Here is a 20,158-nt window from a genome sequence, read left to right on the forward strand (position 1 = left end):
AGTAGGTTGGTCTGAGAGTGAATGGCCCAACATCACTTAATAAGTACACAGATTTTTAATTTAGTGCTTTCTGGTCTATATATATTTTAAGTGCTCTAATTTTGCCTTCTCCAAACTAGGAATTCATATTGGCTCACAAGCGTTGGAATTAAAATCCCTGCTCAGCTGCAAAGCTCACTGGCTGAGTACTATGCTACGCTGATTCTTAGCTCTCTTTACATAAATCGTATGTGACTATAAATTCAAACAATGGTAGGATGCTCGGGGCCCTTTGCCTAAGGATATACTATACACATATTTTCTTTTGCCTATTTTATCTTGGAAATAGACCTTATATTTTACCTTTATTTTATTTTTAATTTTTATATGGTCATAAGACTAATCAATAAATAAACTATTTTTCTAAACTGTCTATCTACCTTATATAGGACACAGTCAAACAGATACATTCAGGTGCCCAGCAGAGTTAGATCCAACAGAGTTAGTTCTTGTGACCATAGCCATTGAGAATCTCTGCCTACTGCTCACTGCCAAGTCTAGCTATAGAACAACAGAACTGAATTTAAGACATTTTGATGACAGTAATTTAAACAAAGATTTTAGAAATCAAATAGGTACTTCCTTAGAAATATTAAAAGGGCCTTCGCAGATGATTGAACCATGAATTTTCCTCTTAGCATCGTAACTGTGTCCATTCAGACCTCTGACATAATGTTCCCACCTTTATAATGAAGAGGAAGTAGGAACAGTACCATTTGCCAAAAGAAAGAAGGGGAGAAAAGAGCGCTCCACATTATTGGATTGTGAATTTTATTAATAAAAATATGGATTGCATTCTGTATTTTTTTAAAAGCCATGAAATGAAAATAAGAACTGCTGTCACACCTTTGCCTTCTAATACTTTGGAGCTTTTAAATTCAACAGTGATTCCAGCTGTACAATTCATCCAGAAGATGGCAACCTCTCTTCAGGGCCACAGGATGTAGAACTGGCCCAATCTGTTCTCAGATGCCGAATTATTGATGGCCTTGTCTGACTTGCTAGAGGAACCACTGAATTCATTAATAATGAATGCTTATTAAAGGAGGGAGAATAAGAAATGCTACTATGCTCTAGACACAGAACCTCATCTTACCTGTGTGTGTTTGTGTATGCCTTCGAGTTAGTGTTGACTCCTGGCGACTGCCTGGACTAGTCCCTGCAGTTTTCTTGGCAAGATTTCAGAAGTGGTATGCCATTGCCTGTTTCCCAGGGCTGAGAGAGAGTGACTGGCCCAAGGTCTCCCTGCTGGCTTCACGCTTAAGACGGGACTAGAACTGACTGTCTCCTGTTTTTTAGCCTACTGCCTTAACCACTACCCCAAGCTATCTCTCTCCCCTTACCTACTGACAGTGTAATCAAATATTTTATATGCTGAACCAGAAAGACCCTTTTGGATGCTGCTGCACTCAACAAAAAAGGCAGAGGTCAACGAGTTGTTGTTTGGCCCATAGCACAAGTCCTCTGGAATGAATATCCATTTCCTAGAACCTAGCAAATCCTGTTAAAGGTCTGGAGAGCTTCCTTGATAATATATACCAAGTTGTGCTTGTACAAATGCTATCTGCTCCAGTATGTATTAATGTATGTATGTATTTTATATAGCCGCCCATTTCAAACCAGTGACTCTGGGCAGCTAACAATAATAAAAGCAAATAAAAAGGAATGTTGACCTTTTTACTCCATGCTACAAGTAAGTCTTTGGACATGCACTGGAATCCTACAAAGCTGGAGAGCCCTCTGCTGCTTCTCACAAAATGCAATTAAAGTTATATTATTATCATGATTACTTTACGACTGCAAAAGGATAATATCCTAATAATAAGAGCTATTCAACAGTGGAAAAGGCAGCCTTGGGAAGAAGCAGACTCTCCTTCTTTGGAGGCATTTAGGTAAATACCAGGTGGCCCTCTGTCAGACATGATACAGTAGTGGATTTCTGCATTAGACAGGAGACTATGATCTCCAAGTTACTTTCCAAGTCTTATACTTTATGCTTCTCTATTTATAGTGATGTTATTGTAGCCATTGTCTGTACTGTATTCTATATTTGGATCAGAAACTTTACTAACTGTTCTGTGATATCAAGATATGTCTATAGTCAAGCTATGGTTAACAGTGGAACTCCGCAAATTTCTAATCTTCATCAGCAGGAACTGAGACCTTCATAAGGAGATCTGTTGTCTGCTGGAAGTTATACTGTCTCAGCCCAACCTACTTTAAAGGGTAGTTGTTATTTGGATAAAAGAAAAGGAAAAAGAAAAAAAACCAAGCTCAGCCTGCAAGTTCAGGCTCACCTGTTTTTCAAACAGTTGCTAGAGAAACACCTTCTCATCTTTTCAAGCAATGCCACAGCAGGGTCAAAATAAGGACCAAGTCAGTAACTTCAACTCTCTCTGCTGAAGCCCCCCACATTCAGTAATACATTTGGTTACTGATAAGAACTAATTTTAGGACTGTAAACCCAGTTCCCATTTTTCTATGCTACTCCTCTAGGCAAAGCATGTGTTGCTAATGGCTTAATAAAATAATATTTCCACATGCTGAGATTTACAGTCTCATTTAAACTTCCCTTCAGTGCAATTAAAAACTGTTTGATTCACTCTAATCAGCTTTGACATGTTTTTTTTTTGCAATTGTAGAACTTCTGGGACATTTCAGCCAACACTCTGCATAAAAACACAACAGGGTTTGAATCCTCTTACTTTGGGGCGTGTGTCAACAACATAGATAAAATCACTTCCAGGATTTGCCTTCCAGATCAACTGTAGCATTTGTTCATCTTCAAGGCATCGAGCGCTGAAGCCTGCTAGAGGCTGGCTACTCCGACATATGGAAGCCTATGAGACAACAAAAGACAGAGAAAAATACTGTAACAAACTTGGGTTGACCAACTGGAATCAGTAACATCAATAATTTGAAAGTGGTAGACGTACTAGAGGCTGGCATGGGAAGAATTAACTGAAAGCCCAGAAACTCAGTGAAATTTGTGGAGGCTTTTCATTTCAGTTCCAACTGACTTTCCCTCCCAATCCAGTTTCAAGGAAGCACTCATAACACACTCAAGTTTCATTGTCTCAAGTGAATTACAATGAAAGAGAAATAACTGTGAGATTAAACAGAAGGACCTCCAGGCTGGAAAGGCAGAGACTTAATTAACTTCTATATTACAAGCAGACATCAGATTGAAATGCAGTGAAAGATAAATTTATCCAACCAATTTAAAGTAGGAAGATGTAGAATAATGACTTTGGGCCAGTGACTCTCAGTCCAACCCTCATCACAGGGTTGTGTGGTGTGGAAAATAGGGAGGCAGGAATATTAGGTATGTTCTTCACCTTGAGTTATATATAAAAAAGGTGGGTTAAAATCGAATCATAACAACAATAACAATGGCTTCAGGACAAATTGTCTTCTGATACCTCAACCATGAAAATGAGTCAAAAGTTGTATATTTTCAGACAGACTAGAACAGCCACACGCTTGGCTCTAAATTTATTGTGTATTTATTTAGTAAACTCAGGCACAGTTATAATACTCTGATTGTGTTTTAGTTCCTTTTAGGTCCTCATAGCAAACTGACCTATATGACTCATTTGTCATAAGCTATCATTTTGAATTTTCCAGATGATACAATGCCAATCAAATGGGCCTACATTCCTGAGATGACACGTGAATCACATAATAAAAATTAAAATGGGATTACCTTAATTAAAATCTGTTCAATTAATCACTGTAAAAATCTCTGATTACCTTGGCCAGCAAATTTATGAATAATTTCCTCTCTATAAAAGGTCTATAATAACCTCCATCTTCAAAAGGAAAATAGATATGGTATATCCATTCCTTCCATTGGGAGATACTTTTGTATTCTTGTTTGACACAAATTCTTTCAAAATTATTTCAACACTCAAAATCAGGCTATGTTGAATAAATTATCTAAACTTTTAATCTCAAGCTTACATTATTCTGCTTGTAGTAATAGGAAAGTGCTGGAAAACGCCTCCTACTACGAAATTTAGAGCTTCCCACAATGATATGAGCAGTGGCTGATTTGGGCACGTAGATATCAGTAGGATATGAATCACACACCTGTCCCAGAATAGAAGAAAATAAAATGAGAGATTTTTTACTGGCTTGTTGAAACAGTCTGTATATATTTATGTTTTAGAACACTCTGCAATGAATTATTCCAAACTGCTTCACACATAGTTATCTATGTGTACTACATTTACGGTAACCAAGAAGAATGAATGACAATTCAGAGAAAGGTTTTAAAAGTGTGCATTTTCCTGCACTCATATGTATTAGCAAAATCAATATTCAAATAATCTGAACAGTATAACACACCTTTTATAACTGGTAGCTAATTGGGAAATTCTGGTAGGTTTAGACTTTGTGTATCTGGAGGGTTGCAACAGAAAAAATGCAAAAGGTTGATTTATTTCAGAACAAGATCTTTTGCCTTGCTGAAACGCATAGCAAAAATGAGCACATTATGTTTTTTCTCTGCAACACCTCTACTCTCAGCAACATTTTGTTAAAGATGAAGCATGATATCAATTACCACTGTACAGAATTCCTCAAGAATGTGCTCTGGCAGAAGCACTCAACAAAATAGAGTAGATAGGAAAATTGAGCATAACAAGATCATGTCATACATCTTCTTTAAGCTATAACCCAGTTCAGATGTTGGATGGAATTTCTGGAATCTGTAGTCCAACACTTCTGGAAGACACCAAGTTGAGAACTCTACTTCATTAATCCAAGAATATATATAATACTTTAAGTGCCTTCCTTCCTTTACACTCCCTTTCTGGAAGCTGGTTTAACAGTTACAGTCTATCTTATTAAACCAATTATCCATGATTTATGAGCTGGGAAATGGTTTTGTTGATTACAAAGCAGGCTCTGAAGTTAAGCTCAGAAGCTGATTGTGTTTAAAATCACAATTTCTCAGCTAGGATGGTAAGGAAACCAGCAGTTTAACAAATCAAGAATAAACAATAAGCAAGGTTTATGTAGAAAACTACAAAGGCACATAACTCAAATCAAGATTTACTGGTTCAAGGATTTCATGGTGAATTGAGCCACTGAGTTACTTGGAAGGTGATAGAAGTAGAAGTCTTTCATACACTGGTATTTTGGATCACAATATCTAGACCTCAGACCATTTCTTTTCCAAGAGCAGCAACTCACACAATAATCTCTATTGACATCACTGATCTGCCAGAAACTATTTGGAATTCCCATCCGACTGTACTCTTCCATCAAGTTTGTCAGATTCCAGCCTTGCTCTCGTTCTTCTTTGTTTAATTTTGGATTGAAAGAAAAACAGTACAGTTCTTCATATTTCACTGAAAGCAAGAAAAAGAGACAGCTGCTATTTATTCACTAGAATTATTGTTGTTATTATTATTAATGGCAAAACCAACATTTATTTGCTTGATTTATTTGCTTAATTGTTCCAACTGTTCATTTTTTGATATCTGGAGAAAAAAAGCCAAATTCTTTAGAACGTTATCATTGTATTTACAGAAATGACAGTACAAAAATTATTGAGGGGATTTCAGATCAGTTCTGCATTTTCTTTGTCTGGACACTTTAAGATAAAATTTGGGAGACAGCCAATTTTCTCCGAGATTATTTGGTAATTTTATTTATATCAGGTAGACAAAACAGATGAGCAAAGAAGAAGCATTGTTTTTCTGTCTCTGTGTTTTATTAATTTTGCTTTATTGGATGAGATTTAATTCATGCTTAAATTATTTGGTGTAATCAGTGCTGAAGACAGCCGATTTAATATACCTTAAATTATTTTTCTCATTCTGACATAACATGGATTGAGCCTTTAGACAATTAGAAATATTTGGGAGGCAAGGAAGTGGCAAATGATGGCACAGAAAATCAATGTATCTTTTGTTCTTAATGACAGCAGCATTCCTGATTTTTATATTATTATCTGACTCTATTTTTCATTGATTTTTCAAACAATCAAAACAATAGCCTGCCTTTATGTTTTAGGTAAAACATAAATCACTTTTATATTTAGCAGTACAATGTTCAAGGCGATGTACAAGAATAATGAAGCAGATTTAGAGAACAATTATATACAAGAAAATAAGAAAAATCACAATGGCAAAAAAGCATTTTCAAAAATAGGCATAATCAACCATTTTCAATGAAAAAGTTTCATCAAATCAGCTGAGAGTATTTGATCTTCAGGATCCAAATTCTGATCTTCCTCTCAGCCCAACCTACCCCACAGGGTTGCTATCATGGGGAAAAATAGGAGGGAACTCTATGTATTCTGCCTTGAGCTGTTGAATTAAAGGCAGGATATAAATCAAATAAATAATTACTGACTTGCTTAGGACTTAACAGAAATTAACACAGATCAACTGTGTACCCTAGCATCAACCCAGTGAAGCCATAAGTAAATTAGTAGCAATCTGCTCAAGAATTTATTTCACAAATAGAGCCAGTGCATCCGGGAGGTAGGGAGGTAAAAAAGTCGAGATGGTGGCCACACATGATCAAAGCTACCCTCTTGGTTTCTTTGATCCCCCTGCTTCCCCACAAACACCCTGATCGGAGTGCTCTTGTCCTTTAAGAATACACCCTTTTACTAGCTAATACAGACTTCACTTTAGGCTCAATACAAATGGCAATACAAGTGGAGGGCTTCGGGTTGGGGAAAACTAGCTAATTTCTTAGGACTGTTTATAATAGAAATGAGGGTCTTGTTCAAGGAGAGGAAGCATTCTTGGTTTATTTTGAAGTCTGCATGGCCAATTTATGAATTTATGACTGATAAATAGCCCTTCTGTTATGAATAGGATTAACTCTAAAAGAAGATTAGCTCTTGCATAAACAGGTTCAAGCAACAAACCCTGAAAATTTTGGCCTTTCTCCATGTAGCTTATGGCATCGTTATCCATCTTGTACAATGGACACATACAAAATAGCCTGACTTGCATACGTTCTAAGTATACCAAAAACCAGGATGTGGTCCTCTTACAGGACACAGATTAGGCCAGACTGAAGCCATCAACCTGTGTTGCCAACTCAACATCAGTATGATCAACAGGGAAGTACCATGCAAAACTAGCCTACCTATGATTGCAGATAATCATTTCTGAAGAATCACATTTCACTTTTTTTAGATAAGAGGGTACGATATAAGAGGGTACGATCTCTTGAAGTGCCATGAGACAGAAACATATCAACTTCATTCACAGATTTCCACTGTTGCTATCAAATTTGAATTGTGTGTTATTAGTGCTCTCAGAGCAGAAAGCTGTGTTCTAAATCAAATAAGGAATAAAAAGGTAAAGTTTCCCTTCACATTAAGTCCAGTTGTGTCCGACTCTAGGGGGCGGTGCTCATCTCCATTTCAAAGATGAAGAGCTGGCGTTTGTCCGTAGACACTTCCGTGGTCACGTGGCCGGCATGACTAAACGGAACGCCATTACCTGCCCGCCGAAGCGGTGCCTATTAATCTACTCACATTTGCATATTTTCGAACTGCTAGGTTGGCAGGAGCTGGGACTAGCAACGGGAGCTCACCTCATTATGCGGATTCGAACCGCCGACCTTCTGATCGGCAAGCTCAGCAGCTCAGCGGTTTAACCCGCGGCGCCACCATGTCCCTTTTTCAAATAAGGAATACTTCTTTTTATTATTAGTTTTTGAAGCATGAGAAGTCCTATGAAATGAACTAAATTCCCATCTGGAAAGGAAGTCAGCTGCTAGAAGCCAAAGCCATCAGCCAGGGAGCTTCCATTCCAAAATAGCTAACCCTACCATTCATTGAAGCCCCCCTCCCCGACCTTCTTCCACCAGCTACAACTCAGCAGTATTATTGCTGACACTGTGCTGGGTTAGGTTGTAAAGATTCCTGTGATAATCATCTCCTTTAAACTGCTTTCCTTCCCCTGCTGTTTCAGCAGCCTTTAGCAATGACCATTTTGCAGCCTGTGGAATTCAGTGTGCAAAATGCATTAGGAAGGCTTGGGAACTTGGTCGGTGCCAATAAACATATCGTCCATACAGAATCACCCCCAGGGATTATATTGGAGACCCAGTTTCTAAAAAGAGAGGACATTTTCCAGAAAACACTCTTGTCCCATATCAGAGCATAATACTGACAAATGACATAGAAGAAATAAAATTCCAAACTTATAAGAATGGTAAATCTGGATGGAATAAGATAAAAAGTAAATGGAGATTATTCAGAACAGAATTGTAGGCCCCTGGAGCAGAACAGCCTTTAAGAAAAAGAGCAGGAAAACAGAGCAGAGAACTAGCAAAAGGAACAAGAAAAAATATGAACATGAATAAAGAATATACAACTGAATACAATAATCAACAATATCAAATGCAGAAAACAAATTTATGAATTGCCTTTTCACCACTGTACAATGGAACCTTTGGGTGAAATAGAATCCAAACAACTCAGCCTCCTTGTAGTGAGATTTATAAACAGAATAGCAGGAGTCCACCATGCCTGTGAGAAAGGACTTTACTCAGGCCAGCTGCCGGCACAGATGCATGTGTCTCTCCTGAACTTCCACTCTATACCTGGGCGTGCCAGACGTATCAGAGAGATGTAAACATCATGGCAGTCTCTTTCCTGAGGCATGATGAACTGAATGTTCTGGAAGTTCTTGCAACGAATCAGCACAGGGCAACCAGAAGCCGATGTAGCAAGTTTCTCAACAGAAGAGATCTGGCTGTGAAGAATCTGATACAGAAAAATAAGACGTCAATCGAAACAGAAGCTAAGGATATTCCACTATATAAATTAATACAATCAAAACTGTATGATGTGCCTTAAAGTACATCATGTTCAATGTAGCCTGGCGAACAAAGCTTTGGCGCCATACAAGATCCCAGAGAACAAGAGCAACTGAATCTTGAATCAGTAAGTGGAACAAAGGATCACTTAGTGGAGTGGAAGATCACTTAGCTACATCTGCTGGGAACAATTCATACAGACACAGCTGTCATAGAGTGAGGAGGCTATAATTAACTAGTTAACTGAGATCCAAAAACAAGTATTTAGTGGATTTTATATCTCATCTTCCCCTAGCAGCTCAAGGCAGTATAAATGGGAATTTCCCCACAAAAACAACTTTGTGAGGTATGACAGGCTGAAAGGAAAAAGTTAGCCCCAATGAATTAATGAAAAGCTCTAAGTTTTGGTGTTTCGTTTTATGAAGTTCGTTGAATGTATTTCTTTTAACAATATCATTTATTTGCAATATCTTTTTTTTAATGAGAGCCATAGCTCAATGCATTCCACATATGCCTGGCACCCTGAAATTCAAGTATTATTAGAAGTTGTGAGTTTTGCCATTGTTTAAAAACCAGGGAGACTTTTAGAACAGAAAGATTATAAACCCAGAACTTCGGTTTCAGGCTCTTTAAAGGGGTTTTGAAATGCTAACTATGGCCACTTGAAACTTCAAACCTAGAGATTCCTAGATGAAAACATAGCTGACAGTATGGCAGAATGTTACAAGGAAGAGAGTAGAGCTGTTATTTCAAAACTGACATATGCAGGTGAACATAAATTTGAGGAGCACTTTAAGGATGGGGATAATCGATGGAAAGAAAAAAAATGAGTGCTTTGTCCCTTCCACAACCAACCAGCTAACAATTCTGGGAATGGTAGTCTCAACATAGTTGATGGAGATCAGTTGGGGAATGCTGCCCCAGGCCCATCAAAACTACTGGACTGCACCCCACAACTCCAATTTCCAACTCATCATCTTCACTTATTTTCTGCCTCAGGAGCTAGAATAACTTGCTGGCCTTGGATGCTATGCATCTTTGCTTTGTGGTAAAGTGAGAGAATGCTATTTGTTGCTTGATCTCTGGAAGCAAAATATTTTGAGTTGGCCCTGCCCTTGAAGAACCTAAGTAACAAGGTTGTTTTTTAGAATTTCAAGAGTAGACAGTCTTTCTATTCAGTCTACAGACCCCTTGGATATGAGGCCTGTTCTCTCCAGCTGAGGAGAGTATCCTTCTGAATATGATAGCTTATGAAACAAAGAAGTTTTGCCCTCCAGATATTTTTGGATTCTAATTGCACTGTGGACAATGCTCAAGACTGATAGCATCAGTATTTCAGTTCCACAGATTAAGAATCCCTAGTTGACATGTTCCACACTCTTAAGAATTACTGGAGTTCTTTCACACCTACTTGCTATTTCAGTGCTTTAAACTCTTTTGCTTGCACAGAACGTGTTCAAGCAGAAACTAGACACCTGGATGCCATGAGCTGCTTCTGTTTGGATTTTGGCACTAAGTGAGGGGTTGGACTCAGTAGGCTAAATGGCCTCTTTCAACTCTTTGATTCAAGGATCCAAAGAGTCCTTGAGGGCTAGGAATTTTATGACCACAGATATAGACACATGTGAAAGGTCCACAAATATTCACAAAGTGTTTTAATAGGCCTCACTGGCTTGGTGTTTGCAGAAAATTTTATGGTCCTAAATGTAAGTCATAGCTTGTGCAGATTACTGGATTTATAAAGATATAATAGTAACTTGTCATACCCACGTCTCTTTACAACTGTCCGGTTCATTTTCTACAAAAATGACATGAGTGGCTGTTAGATACAGAGTCCCTAATGCAGCTCTTTTGGAAGACATTCCATCAATGAAGCGCACATTTTCCACCTACAAACAGAGAAAGGCACAAAATGACAAACACAAGACTTCTTAGAAAGAGTTTTAGAGCCATATTTTCTTTTAAAGATGTGTTACATTCTATCATGTTTTGATATTACACTAAGAGGCAACACTAAAAGAGGCAACACTCCATTTTATGTCACCCTTCTTTGGTGTTTACATTTCAAAGTGATGAGTTGCCACCTGGTTATGTAAAAGCTATGATTCTATCTAATCCAATGCTGTGAATCAATCTGACAACAAAAATGAACAAACTCAAAGCACTGCTTACAGGCATCTCTTTTTTAAATAAACATGTTTTATATATCCAATAAACCTATTGATACTGAAGGTGATCCCTATCTGGGACATATGAGGATTGGACTTAGACAAAAGAAAAGAAAAAAAAACCAGAATATATCTAGGTTACTTAGAAATACATTCCATTCCATTCCATTGTTATCAAAAACAATAAATCAAGTGGGAAGTTAAAATTTACTCATCTCTTGCCTATAATGACACTTGAATTATCAAGTTTAAACATTTTTTCCCTAAGGTTCAAGGTATGGATGATGATGGGAATTGAAAAAACTAAAATTACCTTTATTAACTTAATCAAAATGTGTGTTTCCATGAGATCTGGGGTTATATCTAAGCCAAATTCTCATGGTCTATATTTAGATTAATTGCTACTTTCCATATGTCCACTGAGAATTTAGTTTGGTAAAAATAATTTAAGACTGAAATTCCAGAACTTAAAATGCTGCTTGGAAAAAAAAAAATGGATTATGAGTTACTGATTTCTTGGCGGGATCTTACATGCCGGTATCTTGGCTAATTTTTAAATGGCCTATGTCAAAAGCTGGTCACATAAGCAGAAAGCCAAACCACTTTCATGGCACAGTTCTTCCATAAAACAGGTCCACTGGGAACTATTTCTGTGCATCTCACATTCTTCCCAGTAGATGAATGAACTTTGTTACATTAGATCTAAATTCAGGCAGTTTATAGTCAGATCAAAGTACTTAGGTCCATAAAAAACTTCAGTGAAAAGATAGTTTAGCTTGCAGAACATACTATATTTATCTCAATGGAAGACAACCTTGCAGTTGATATAAACCCCCTTCCACAAAATAAGCATAGGATGCAAGGAAAACCCTATAGACATAGGTCCAAATCCTGGAGCTTCTCCCTTCCCCCACTCTAATAAATGTATGCATGGGTTGGACTTCTGTGCATACATGAACATGCGTAGATATGATTACAGATGAGACTGGTAAGGCAGGAAGCAGAGATTGCCAGTCTAGAGAGAACCCGTTATATAAAGAGCTGCCTCCCAAGGCTATCAAGGACTGGCCAACTCTGTATGTCTGTATATGCACACACACACACAACTTCCTTGCACTACAGTAGGGTATATCATCTCAAGGCTTCATTCTTGCCTGCAGTAAAGATTCCTATCTAGATATCTGAGAGTCTTCTCCCAGGATAAGCCTACTGCTGAATAAGGAGAGCTGTGATTTATTGTGAGGCCAGGTGTAAAGTCTGACAACATATCTGCCAAAAGCCATACTCGTTCCCCACCCCACCCCAAAGGAAGAACTGGGCCAAAAAGAAATCAAATTTAATATAAAATGAAATATTATTAAATTTAATTCTTGGCAAAACAAGGTATCCAGTCAATGATATTGATCCCCTATCAACATATACAAACAGTTCCCTCATTCACAAAAAAACACACAAGTACAATCAAAAATACACATAGCCTGTCCCTCTTTCCAACAGAAGAAAGAAGAAAAAAGTTACAACACTGGGAAGAGTAGCAAAAACCAAGAGAAAGCAGAGAACAAAACTGGATGGCAGTGAAGTAAGAAGAAGAAATTGACAGAACAGGAAGAAAAGGGGGGAAGAAGCTGTGTTTAGGTGCTGTTTAATATATTGTAGGTTAAACTCATCAGACAAGCATGCAACTCTACTAATAAAACAGTGTCCTTGCTCATTAAAAATTACTTTGCTATTAATTAATCTGATTAAGACTGCCACCTTATATTCATTTACCTGGGGACAAGGCCTAATAATTCAGTAGAAAGTACTAATACACAAGGATAGGATTTCACTGTAAACATGGGCATCCACAAGGGAAGGAAGGAGAGGGGAAAAAAACCCACATGTGTGATGACATCACACTAACGATACAACTTATATATCTGTGTCAAACATCATGTTGTTGTTGCAAAGCCACACCATTTGTGCAATTATGTCATGACATTTCATCATGTTGACGGTATCATGATGAGATAATGCCACCCCATCAGGAGACACCTCTGGAACAGAGAACCCTGATGGACAAACAGTGATTCCTTCTTTTACTAGGATTCAATTTTAAGCTTGTTCTCTCCCACCCAGATCCTCACAGCCTCCAAGCACTGGGACAGGGCTTTGACAGCATCACCTGTCTGAGCTGGAGTAGTGATGTAAAAGCTGGGTAACATCAGCATATCGATGATTTTTTTTAATCTGTTTAATCGTGTCCGATTCTTGGAGACTGCCTGGGCAAGCCCCTGCAGTTTTCTTGGCAAGGTTTTTCAGAAGTGGTTTGCTATTGCCTCCTTCATAGGGCTGGGAAAGAGTGACTGGCCCAAGGTCACCCAGCTGGCTTCGTGCCTAAGGTGGGACTAGAACTCACAGTCTCCCGGTTTCTAGCCTGATGCCTTAACCACTACACCAAAGTAGCTCTCATATTGAAGATACCCAACCTCAAATCTTTAAATTTTGTGCCCTAGAATATGGAAGACATTTGTTTCCTAAACAGAAGTTGATCTCCTTCAAACACAGCCAAAAGTTGTAGGATCGGGATATGTTCTAGAACCCCTAAGCAGAGTTTAGAGTAACAGCAATAAGAATTAGAAACATTTTATATACAGCAGTATAAGACCAAGACAAAGAACATGCTATCTGGGAATTCAATTTGTCATAATTTCTTAAAAAAACAACTGGCACCTTACACTATACTTGAGAGATACAGGCATACTAGAAGAAAACCTTCCTCTTTTAAATGTTTTACTGTTAGTGACTAGTAGATATAAGAGAACATAGAGATGAGTGTCCATTCCCATGGACTGGTTGCTTGTCCACAAAAATTATGTGGAAGTGAAATATTTCAAACCATGTCTGTCCACCAGGAATTTTTTTTTTCTTCATGACCTTGGTTGTTGTACAAGAAAGAACAGAGGGGTGTTAAGAAGAAAACCATCAAAGGGATTATATATGATGGCTACTGCAATCTCTTATGTCGTATAAACAAGGAGGCCAAAAATACTATTTTTGACACAGCACGTCTTACAGAGCAAGAGGAGAGATGGTAAAAAATAGATACCAAAGGGAATGTAAATGGCAAACAGATGTTAGGCACTTTCAGAGAAGAAATGTAAACGTTGACCTTCTCAGAAAGGTTACTGGGAAGCCGTTCAAGAAAAAGGATGTTGTACTGGAAAAAAACATGAGCAAACTTTATTCAGGCTGACTTCAAGATAGACAAATGCTCTATAGGTATGTGGCTACATTTGTATTGGATTTATCCTAAGGCACAATTTGCCTTGATCTGTATAAGTATAGATTTGAATGAACCACCCTAATTTAAAAATCCTATTGGCCGAATCTTCTAAGACTTTTCAATAATTTCACATGATATTAGTTTCATATACAATGTGAAATCACTTCAATTCTGTGGCCATGAGAATACCCAGCAGCCAAATTGGATTCATTACCTGTTGTTGTTGTTGTTTTTAGTTTGCAGACAAAACAACAGACCTCTGGGTTTACATGCAGAGAATGGGGAGAGAGAAGTACCCCCTTCCATTTTTCTACTACCTTGTTAATACAGAAAAGCAGTCAGCCTTGTTTTACACCTTCTAATGAAAAGGTCTTGTATCCTACTAGGCCATGGATTCCCCTGCTCACCCTAATACTTCAATTGCTGAGCAAGTTCTCCACTCTTCTTCTCCTGTTTGCATGCACTTCTCTATTTCTTCTTTCATGCTTCCATCACATGGGCTTTATTAAACCATAAGCAGCCTTATCAATCAGCCTTTTCTATCCAGCTAACTTAATCTTATATATTATAGCAGTCTAGGTTCTTCAGGATCTCACACAGAGGTGTTGCCCATCCCTGCTGTCTGATTCCTCTCTCTAATGAGAGATGGGAAAGACTGCCCATAGGCCCTAGGCATGCAAAGCACAGAAACTCATGAGCCACAACTCCCAATACTGTAGCTGGGTTCATACAATATATGAAGCTAAACACAAACAAGCCATCGTAGGGCTTAGAGTAATGTGTGAATAAGTCCATGGGTTCTACCTTAGATCTGGTCCCTCCTTAAGACATAGCCAGTCTAAATAAAATGTAAGAGGCCATAAGGGAGGCAGTATGCTTGCAACTGGATTTTTTAAATGGAAATGCAGCTTCCAGCCAATAAGCAGGCAATGGCATAAATGCATACACCCACCCAAGCACACTAAGAAGTTAATTTCATTTTAAATGAACCCAGAGATTTTTACTAAACAAGAGTCTGTCTAACAAAAGGATATACAATAATTAAATGTAGATACAGAGAATTAGAATTAGAATTAGCACTGTAAAAATTCATCCTGTTATGAAACATAGAATTATATAATTAATAAAGGCAAGAATAAAACTGGCTTCTTGGACTTTGGTCTTCTCCTAGTGGAACTTACATAGATTTCTCACTAGATTAGGCTTTAAAGGGTAGTTAAAAAGTCTTTGCACAGAGCCAATGGGCTGCACTTTGAAAAACAGCAACAGTCTTGTCAGGGCTGGGAACAGCTAGGGCAAAGACAAAGCCATTACAATAATAAGGCCCAGACATCAATCCACTCTCAGTCCATTACAGTGTACAAGTGGGAGAAAATGACACAAGATTTGAAATTTAGATCTTCTGTGTTTATATGGCTTGAGTTTTACAGTTTGCAATAGCTGGTTTATTTTATTGCTAATGGTTTCTCTAGTATCTTCCATAAACCCTTTTATCAAGAGCTGGGTCCTTGAAACTTGAAGTGCAAGTCTTCTAATGAATGAAGCCTCACAGCCACCCAAAGCAGAATCCAAGAGGAATATTCATGTTTTCCCTAGATATAAATAATGTCTCCTTCAAATCTAGTCAACTCCTGGTAACATCATGGATATGTTTATGTAAGGGTTGTTGGGGGGTTTTTTGTTAGGCAACAATATAGAAGTGGTTTGGCAGTGCCTTCTTCTGTGTGCCACCTTCTGTATACATGTTGTTGTTTAACTTCCCAAGCTAGCTTACAGCCCTGGTCTTTCCTGTTGGTCTTCCACTCAGGACCTAAACAAGTCCAATCCCTCTTAACTTTTGAGACCAGCCAAGGTCAGCTAGATTTTTAGATGACCTCAATCCAATTGACAAATAGAAAGTTTTGAGACTCAGGAGATGGATTTGAGGATTGTTTATGCTCAGGATGCTTATCACAGGACAAAGGATCTTTTATAAAACAGATTTCCCCAACTTATCAGCCATACAGAGTGGCATTCTAGGCACTGTAAGCCCAAGGAATCTAGAGGGGATCAGACTGAAGGAACCTATGATGGTGTTGATCAGAATGCACAAATAAAAAGTAGCCACAACACTGATGCTTCTCTCATTTTACTTTACTTTCTCTCACTCTGGAGTAAACCATGAGCAATCAGAAGTTGCCAAAACTTCTGATTTCCCAGTTTTCTCTAGAAGAGAAAGAAGCATCCTTTTTTTTATGGCTACATTTGGTTCTCCAAAATTCTCTCTGAAGGATGATCTTCAGAGACCTTACACCCTGAACTTCCCTGTTATATTTTCCCACAAATAGCTTGAAAAAGTAATTTGGTCAATTCCAAATCTGAATCTGCTCCAAAATCATATTTCATAAAGGGGGGTCTGGAAACTTGCAGATTAGGCTGACTTAAAGCTGATTTTGAGAAAGACACCCCCATTTTCAGCTCTACTATAGATGTAAATATTTATGATGCTCTGTATACTTTTTCCAAAGTCTTCCCACCGTGGTACTTTTTAAATATGCAGGATTCCATTTACAATCTAAATTATTCCCAGCATCTGGAAATAACCAAGATGAGGAAGACTGACCTAAAAATCTAATAAGAAACAGAAGGGAGGGGGGAAAAACTTGGAATTGTATGAGCTTGACCACACAGGATGCAACACTAAATAAAGAGATACAACAAATAAACTCTTAATGTTATTATTACTACACTAGGGAGACATTTAAACTGCTTTCTAGAAATAAAGTAAAATAGCTGTACCGCCAACATTTTCTACCTGTTAGGTCTGCACAATGTATTTTCAACACAGGCAGATCAGGAATATCCAAAATGCATGGAACAGCAATTTTAGGTGGGCTTTCTCCAGACCAAAATGTGTAAGCTTTGTCTGGATGTGGATGCAAAACACATGTGTTTGGTCCAGGCACAGACACAAAGCATGAATATTCCAAGCAGAAGTGTTTAAGGATGTGCAGAGCAGAAAAAAAGGCAATGGTATTGGTGGCAGTGTGTGCTGATGGCAGCTAAGGAGAGAGGAGTGGGTCGGAGAGTTGGCTATGCCATGCCAGATTTCATGGAGTGACTAATGGAGGATAGGGAAAGAAAGGGGCTGGGAAGATGAATAGACTGAATCAGGATCTGCCCTGAACAGTTCAGTTGAACTTCTAAGCCACAGTATTTGTTTTCAGTTTGAAACATATCACAGCCTGCATCTCAGGCACACTGCTAAGTGAGATACTATATATTATTTGTTCCCCACTTTTGCTGTCATTTAAAGTTAAGCAACCATGAGGGCTATCATACTGGAGTTGCAAAAATCTGTACAACCACGAGACGTCATGAGTGAATTAGTTTTTTGTGCCTTTGTAGTACTACTTGGTGCTGGGTTTTTCAAACGATTCTGCAAAATCCTAGCACTCTGCAAGAACTTGATGGGGTTCCATGAAAGTCTAAGGACAAAACAAAACTTCACTCAAACACCGCCAATCTTCTGTCACTAGAGCTTTGCCTTACCATCACTAGTTCTAGAATTTTTTTTTTAAGGAACAGGTTTTGCAGCCTTAAAAAAAAGCCCTGATCTAGTCAATAGATGTCTGGTGTTTAGCTGTTGCTCCAAGGACTTTTACTTTCTAAACTACTTTAACAGTTTAAAATCATTTACAATCAATACTTGTTTCATTACATCACATTACATCTCATGAATAATCTAAGACAGACTCTGGCACCAGCATGGAAGCAGGGCAGGCCATAGCGAACAGAAGGATATTGGTCAATGGAAGGTAGATGCTTTGCTTCAGTTTATTTATTTATTTAAAACATTTATATAGCTGCCCATCTTAAAAAAAACTCTGGGTGGCTTACAACCAATAAAACAGTACAAAACAATAGGTCTAGTGGTTAAGGCAACAGGCTAGAAACCAGGAGTCTGGGAGTTCTAGTCCCACCTTAGGGATGAAAGCCGGCTGGGTGACTTTGGGCCAGTCACTCTCTCTCAGCCCAACCCACCTTACAGGGTTGTTGTTGTGGCGAAAATAGGAGGAGGAAGGAGCATTAGGTATGGTCCCCACCTTGAGTTATTTATCAAAATAATAAAGGTGGGATTAAAAAATCTTTACAAACCCCCAATAACAACAGTTCCTAGCATTTCCAGGTAGGCCTGAAAAAGATCCTAAGTATAGTAAGGTTCCCTAAGTCAGCTCAATTTTAAGAAGTGCATGACATTTATTAACCCAAAATATTCCCTATGCTAGTTTTTGGGGTGGGGGTGAGGGTTGTCTTCTATTGTTACTGAATGTGTTTAAATAAAACATAATTGTAGAAAAGAATGTGTTTAAAATAAACATTTTTGGCGTAAGCAACACAAACAGATAAAAGTTGCAGAATTACTTTTTTAAATGCTGTATTCTTCTACAGTATGTTCCAATCCCATTTCCTGTGTAGAAGCCAGAGGCCTAGTGACATAACCCCAAAGACAAGAAGCCATTATTCAAACCTATGTTCTGCTAGGATTTATCATATACAATCAGTTGCAAAACAAGATTTCAAAATCCTTGTGTGTTGGCTTTAAAACACTTTACTGATGCACAGCCCAATTTAGTCAAATGTCATTAAAATAAATTTTGGTCTTCTATTGCTCATCAGATTCAGTTTTACTCTTCCAGGGACCCATTTTTCTTCTGTTGACCTAGAATCATAACCCACTTTCGAATCTCATAATAATGTAATCCCATTTTTACCAGGCAAAAAAGAGAGTGAAGGCAGCTATTTTGATCCCTAGAAAGCAGGGGGGAATCTATCTGAATTTCAAATAAGAATGAAATCAAAAAGGGGGGGGAATCTTTCCTGGCTTGCAAGGCTGATGCTGTTGTTATTATAGGCAATGGATGAGTAAGCGCAATTCTGTTCCCAACTGTGTAAAAATATTATCTAATTTGAATGCACCTTCAGGTTGAAAGCGCCTGAACAGTATTAAAAACCTGAGTGGAAAGAAATGGACGGTTTATACATGCAACTTTCCTTCATTCTTCATTTCCTAGATGAGGATTAAATCATCCCAGTCTGGAACCTCACGCGCTGGGGGGGAGGGGGCACTTATCCTCCCCCCCTTTTTTTTCTGTCTCTCTCTCTCTCTGTCTCCTGCCAGCTGCTGCACCAGATCCTACCGCTTCTTCAAGGCGAGCCTCCAATCCTCTTCCCGGTACTAACCTTGGGCATTCTGATGTACTCCATGGCGACCAGATCTCGGTGCGTGGGATCCTCACGCACCTTACACAATCAAGGGAGAACGACGCACCATCAAACACCCATGCACCAGAAGGCAAGGGCGGGAGTGTTAGGGAATCTAAAAAGTAAGGACGAGTTGGAAAACCTTTAGGTCTCAGATAAGGTGAGGCTGTACTGTGATGCTCGCAGGTCAGGGCTGGGCTCCGCCTGCTGCAGCGGCTGCCATGCTGCGCTTTTCAGGTTCGGGCATCAGTCGGAGCCGCCGGCCGTCCGGTTCGACAGACCTCGAGGCCCTAAAGACCGACGTGTTTCAGTGCAAACGCTGGGCAGGCGCAGCTACTTCTTGTACCAGTATCGTTTGCCATCTTGGTTCCCTACTTTGTTCATTGCTTGCTCTCTCATGCTGACAGATGTCACATTTCTCTTTCTGTCTCCCTGTTGGAGAAATTCAACCAGAATTTTGGGAGAAGCTAGCCTGGGTGATTAGGTGATGGTTCAGCGTGTCAAATGAATCCAGAAAATAGGCTCAGTTAATAAGCCATGGTTAGGTGAACCAGGGCATTCTGATGTACTCCATGGTGACCAGATCTCTGTGTGTGGGATCCTCACACACCTTACACAATCAAGGGAGAGCGACGCACCATCA

The 20,158-nt window shown here is 38.7% G+C and overlaps 1 protein-coding gene across 1 annotated transcript in view; it reads right to left on the reverse strand.

Annotated features, from left to right (window-relative positions):
- Nucleotides 1-19,587, reverse strand: part of MTMR7 (myotubularin related protein 7) — a 38,783-nt gene extending 19,196 nt beyond the window's left edge. The window contains exons 1-6 of the mRNA XM_063310116.1: nucleotides 19,495-19,587; nucleotides 10,605-10,727; nucleotides 8,623-8,785; nucleotides 5,239-5,396; nucleotides 4,003-4,131; nucleotides 2,745-2,879 (exon numbers count right to left, since the gene is read on the reverse strand). Coding sequence (XP_063166186.1) covers nucleotides 2,745-2,879; nucleotides 4,003-4,131; nucleotides 5,239-5,396; nucleotides 8,623-8,785; nucleotides 10,605-10,727; nucleotides 19,495-19,518 — 732 coding nt within the window. The 5' untranslated portion in view covers nucleotides 19,519-19,587. The remainder of the gene's footprint in view (nucleotides 1-2,744; nucleotides 2,880-4,002; nucleotides 4,132-5,238; nucleotides 5,397-8,622; nucleotides 8,786-10,604; nucleotides 10,728-19,494) is intronic.
- Between the last annotated feature and the right edge of the window lie 571 nt (nucleotides 19,588-20,158).

The sequence above is a fragment of the Candoia aspera genome, chromosome 8 (genome assembly GCF_035149785.1).
Source record: "Candoia aspera isolate rCanAsp1 chromosome 8, rCanAsp1.hap2, whole genome shotgun sequence".
In the NCBI taxonomy this organism is placed as follows: domain Eukaryota; kingdom Metazoa; phylum Chordata; class Lepidosauria; order Squamata; family Boidae; genus Candoia; species Candoia aspera.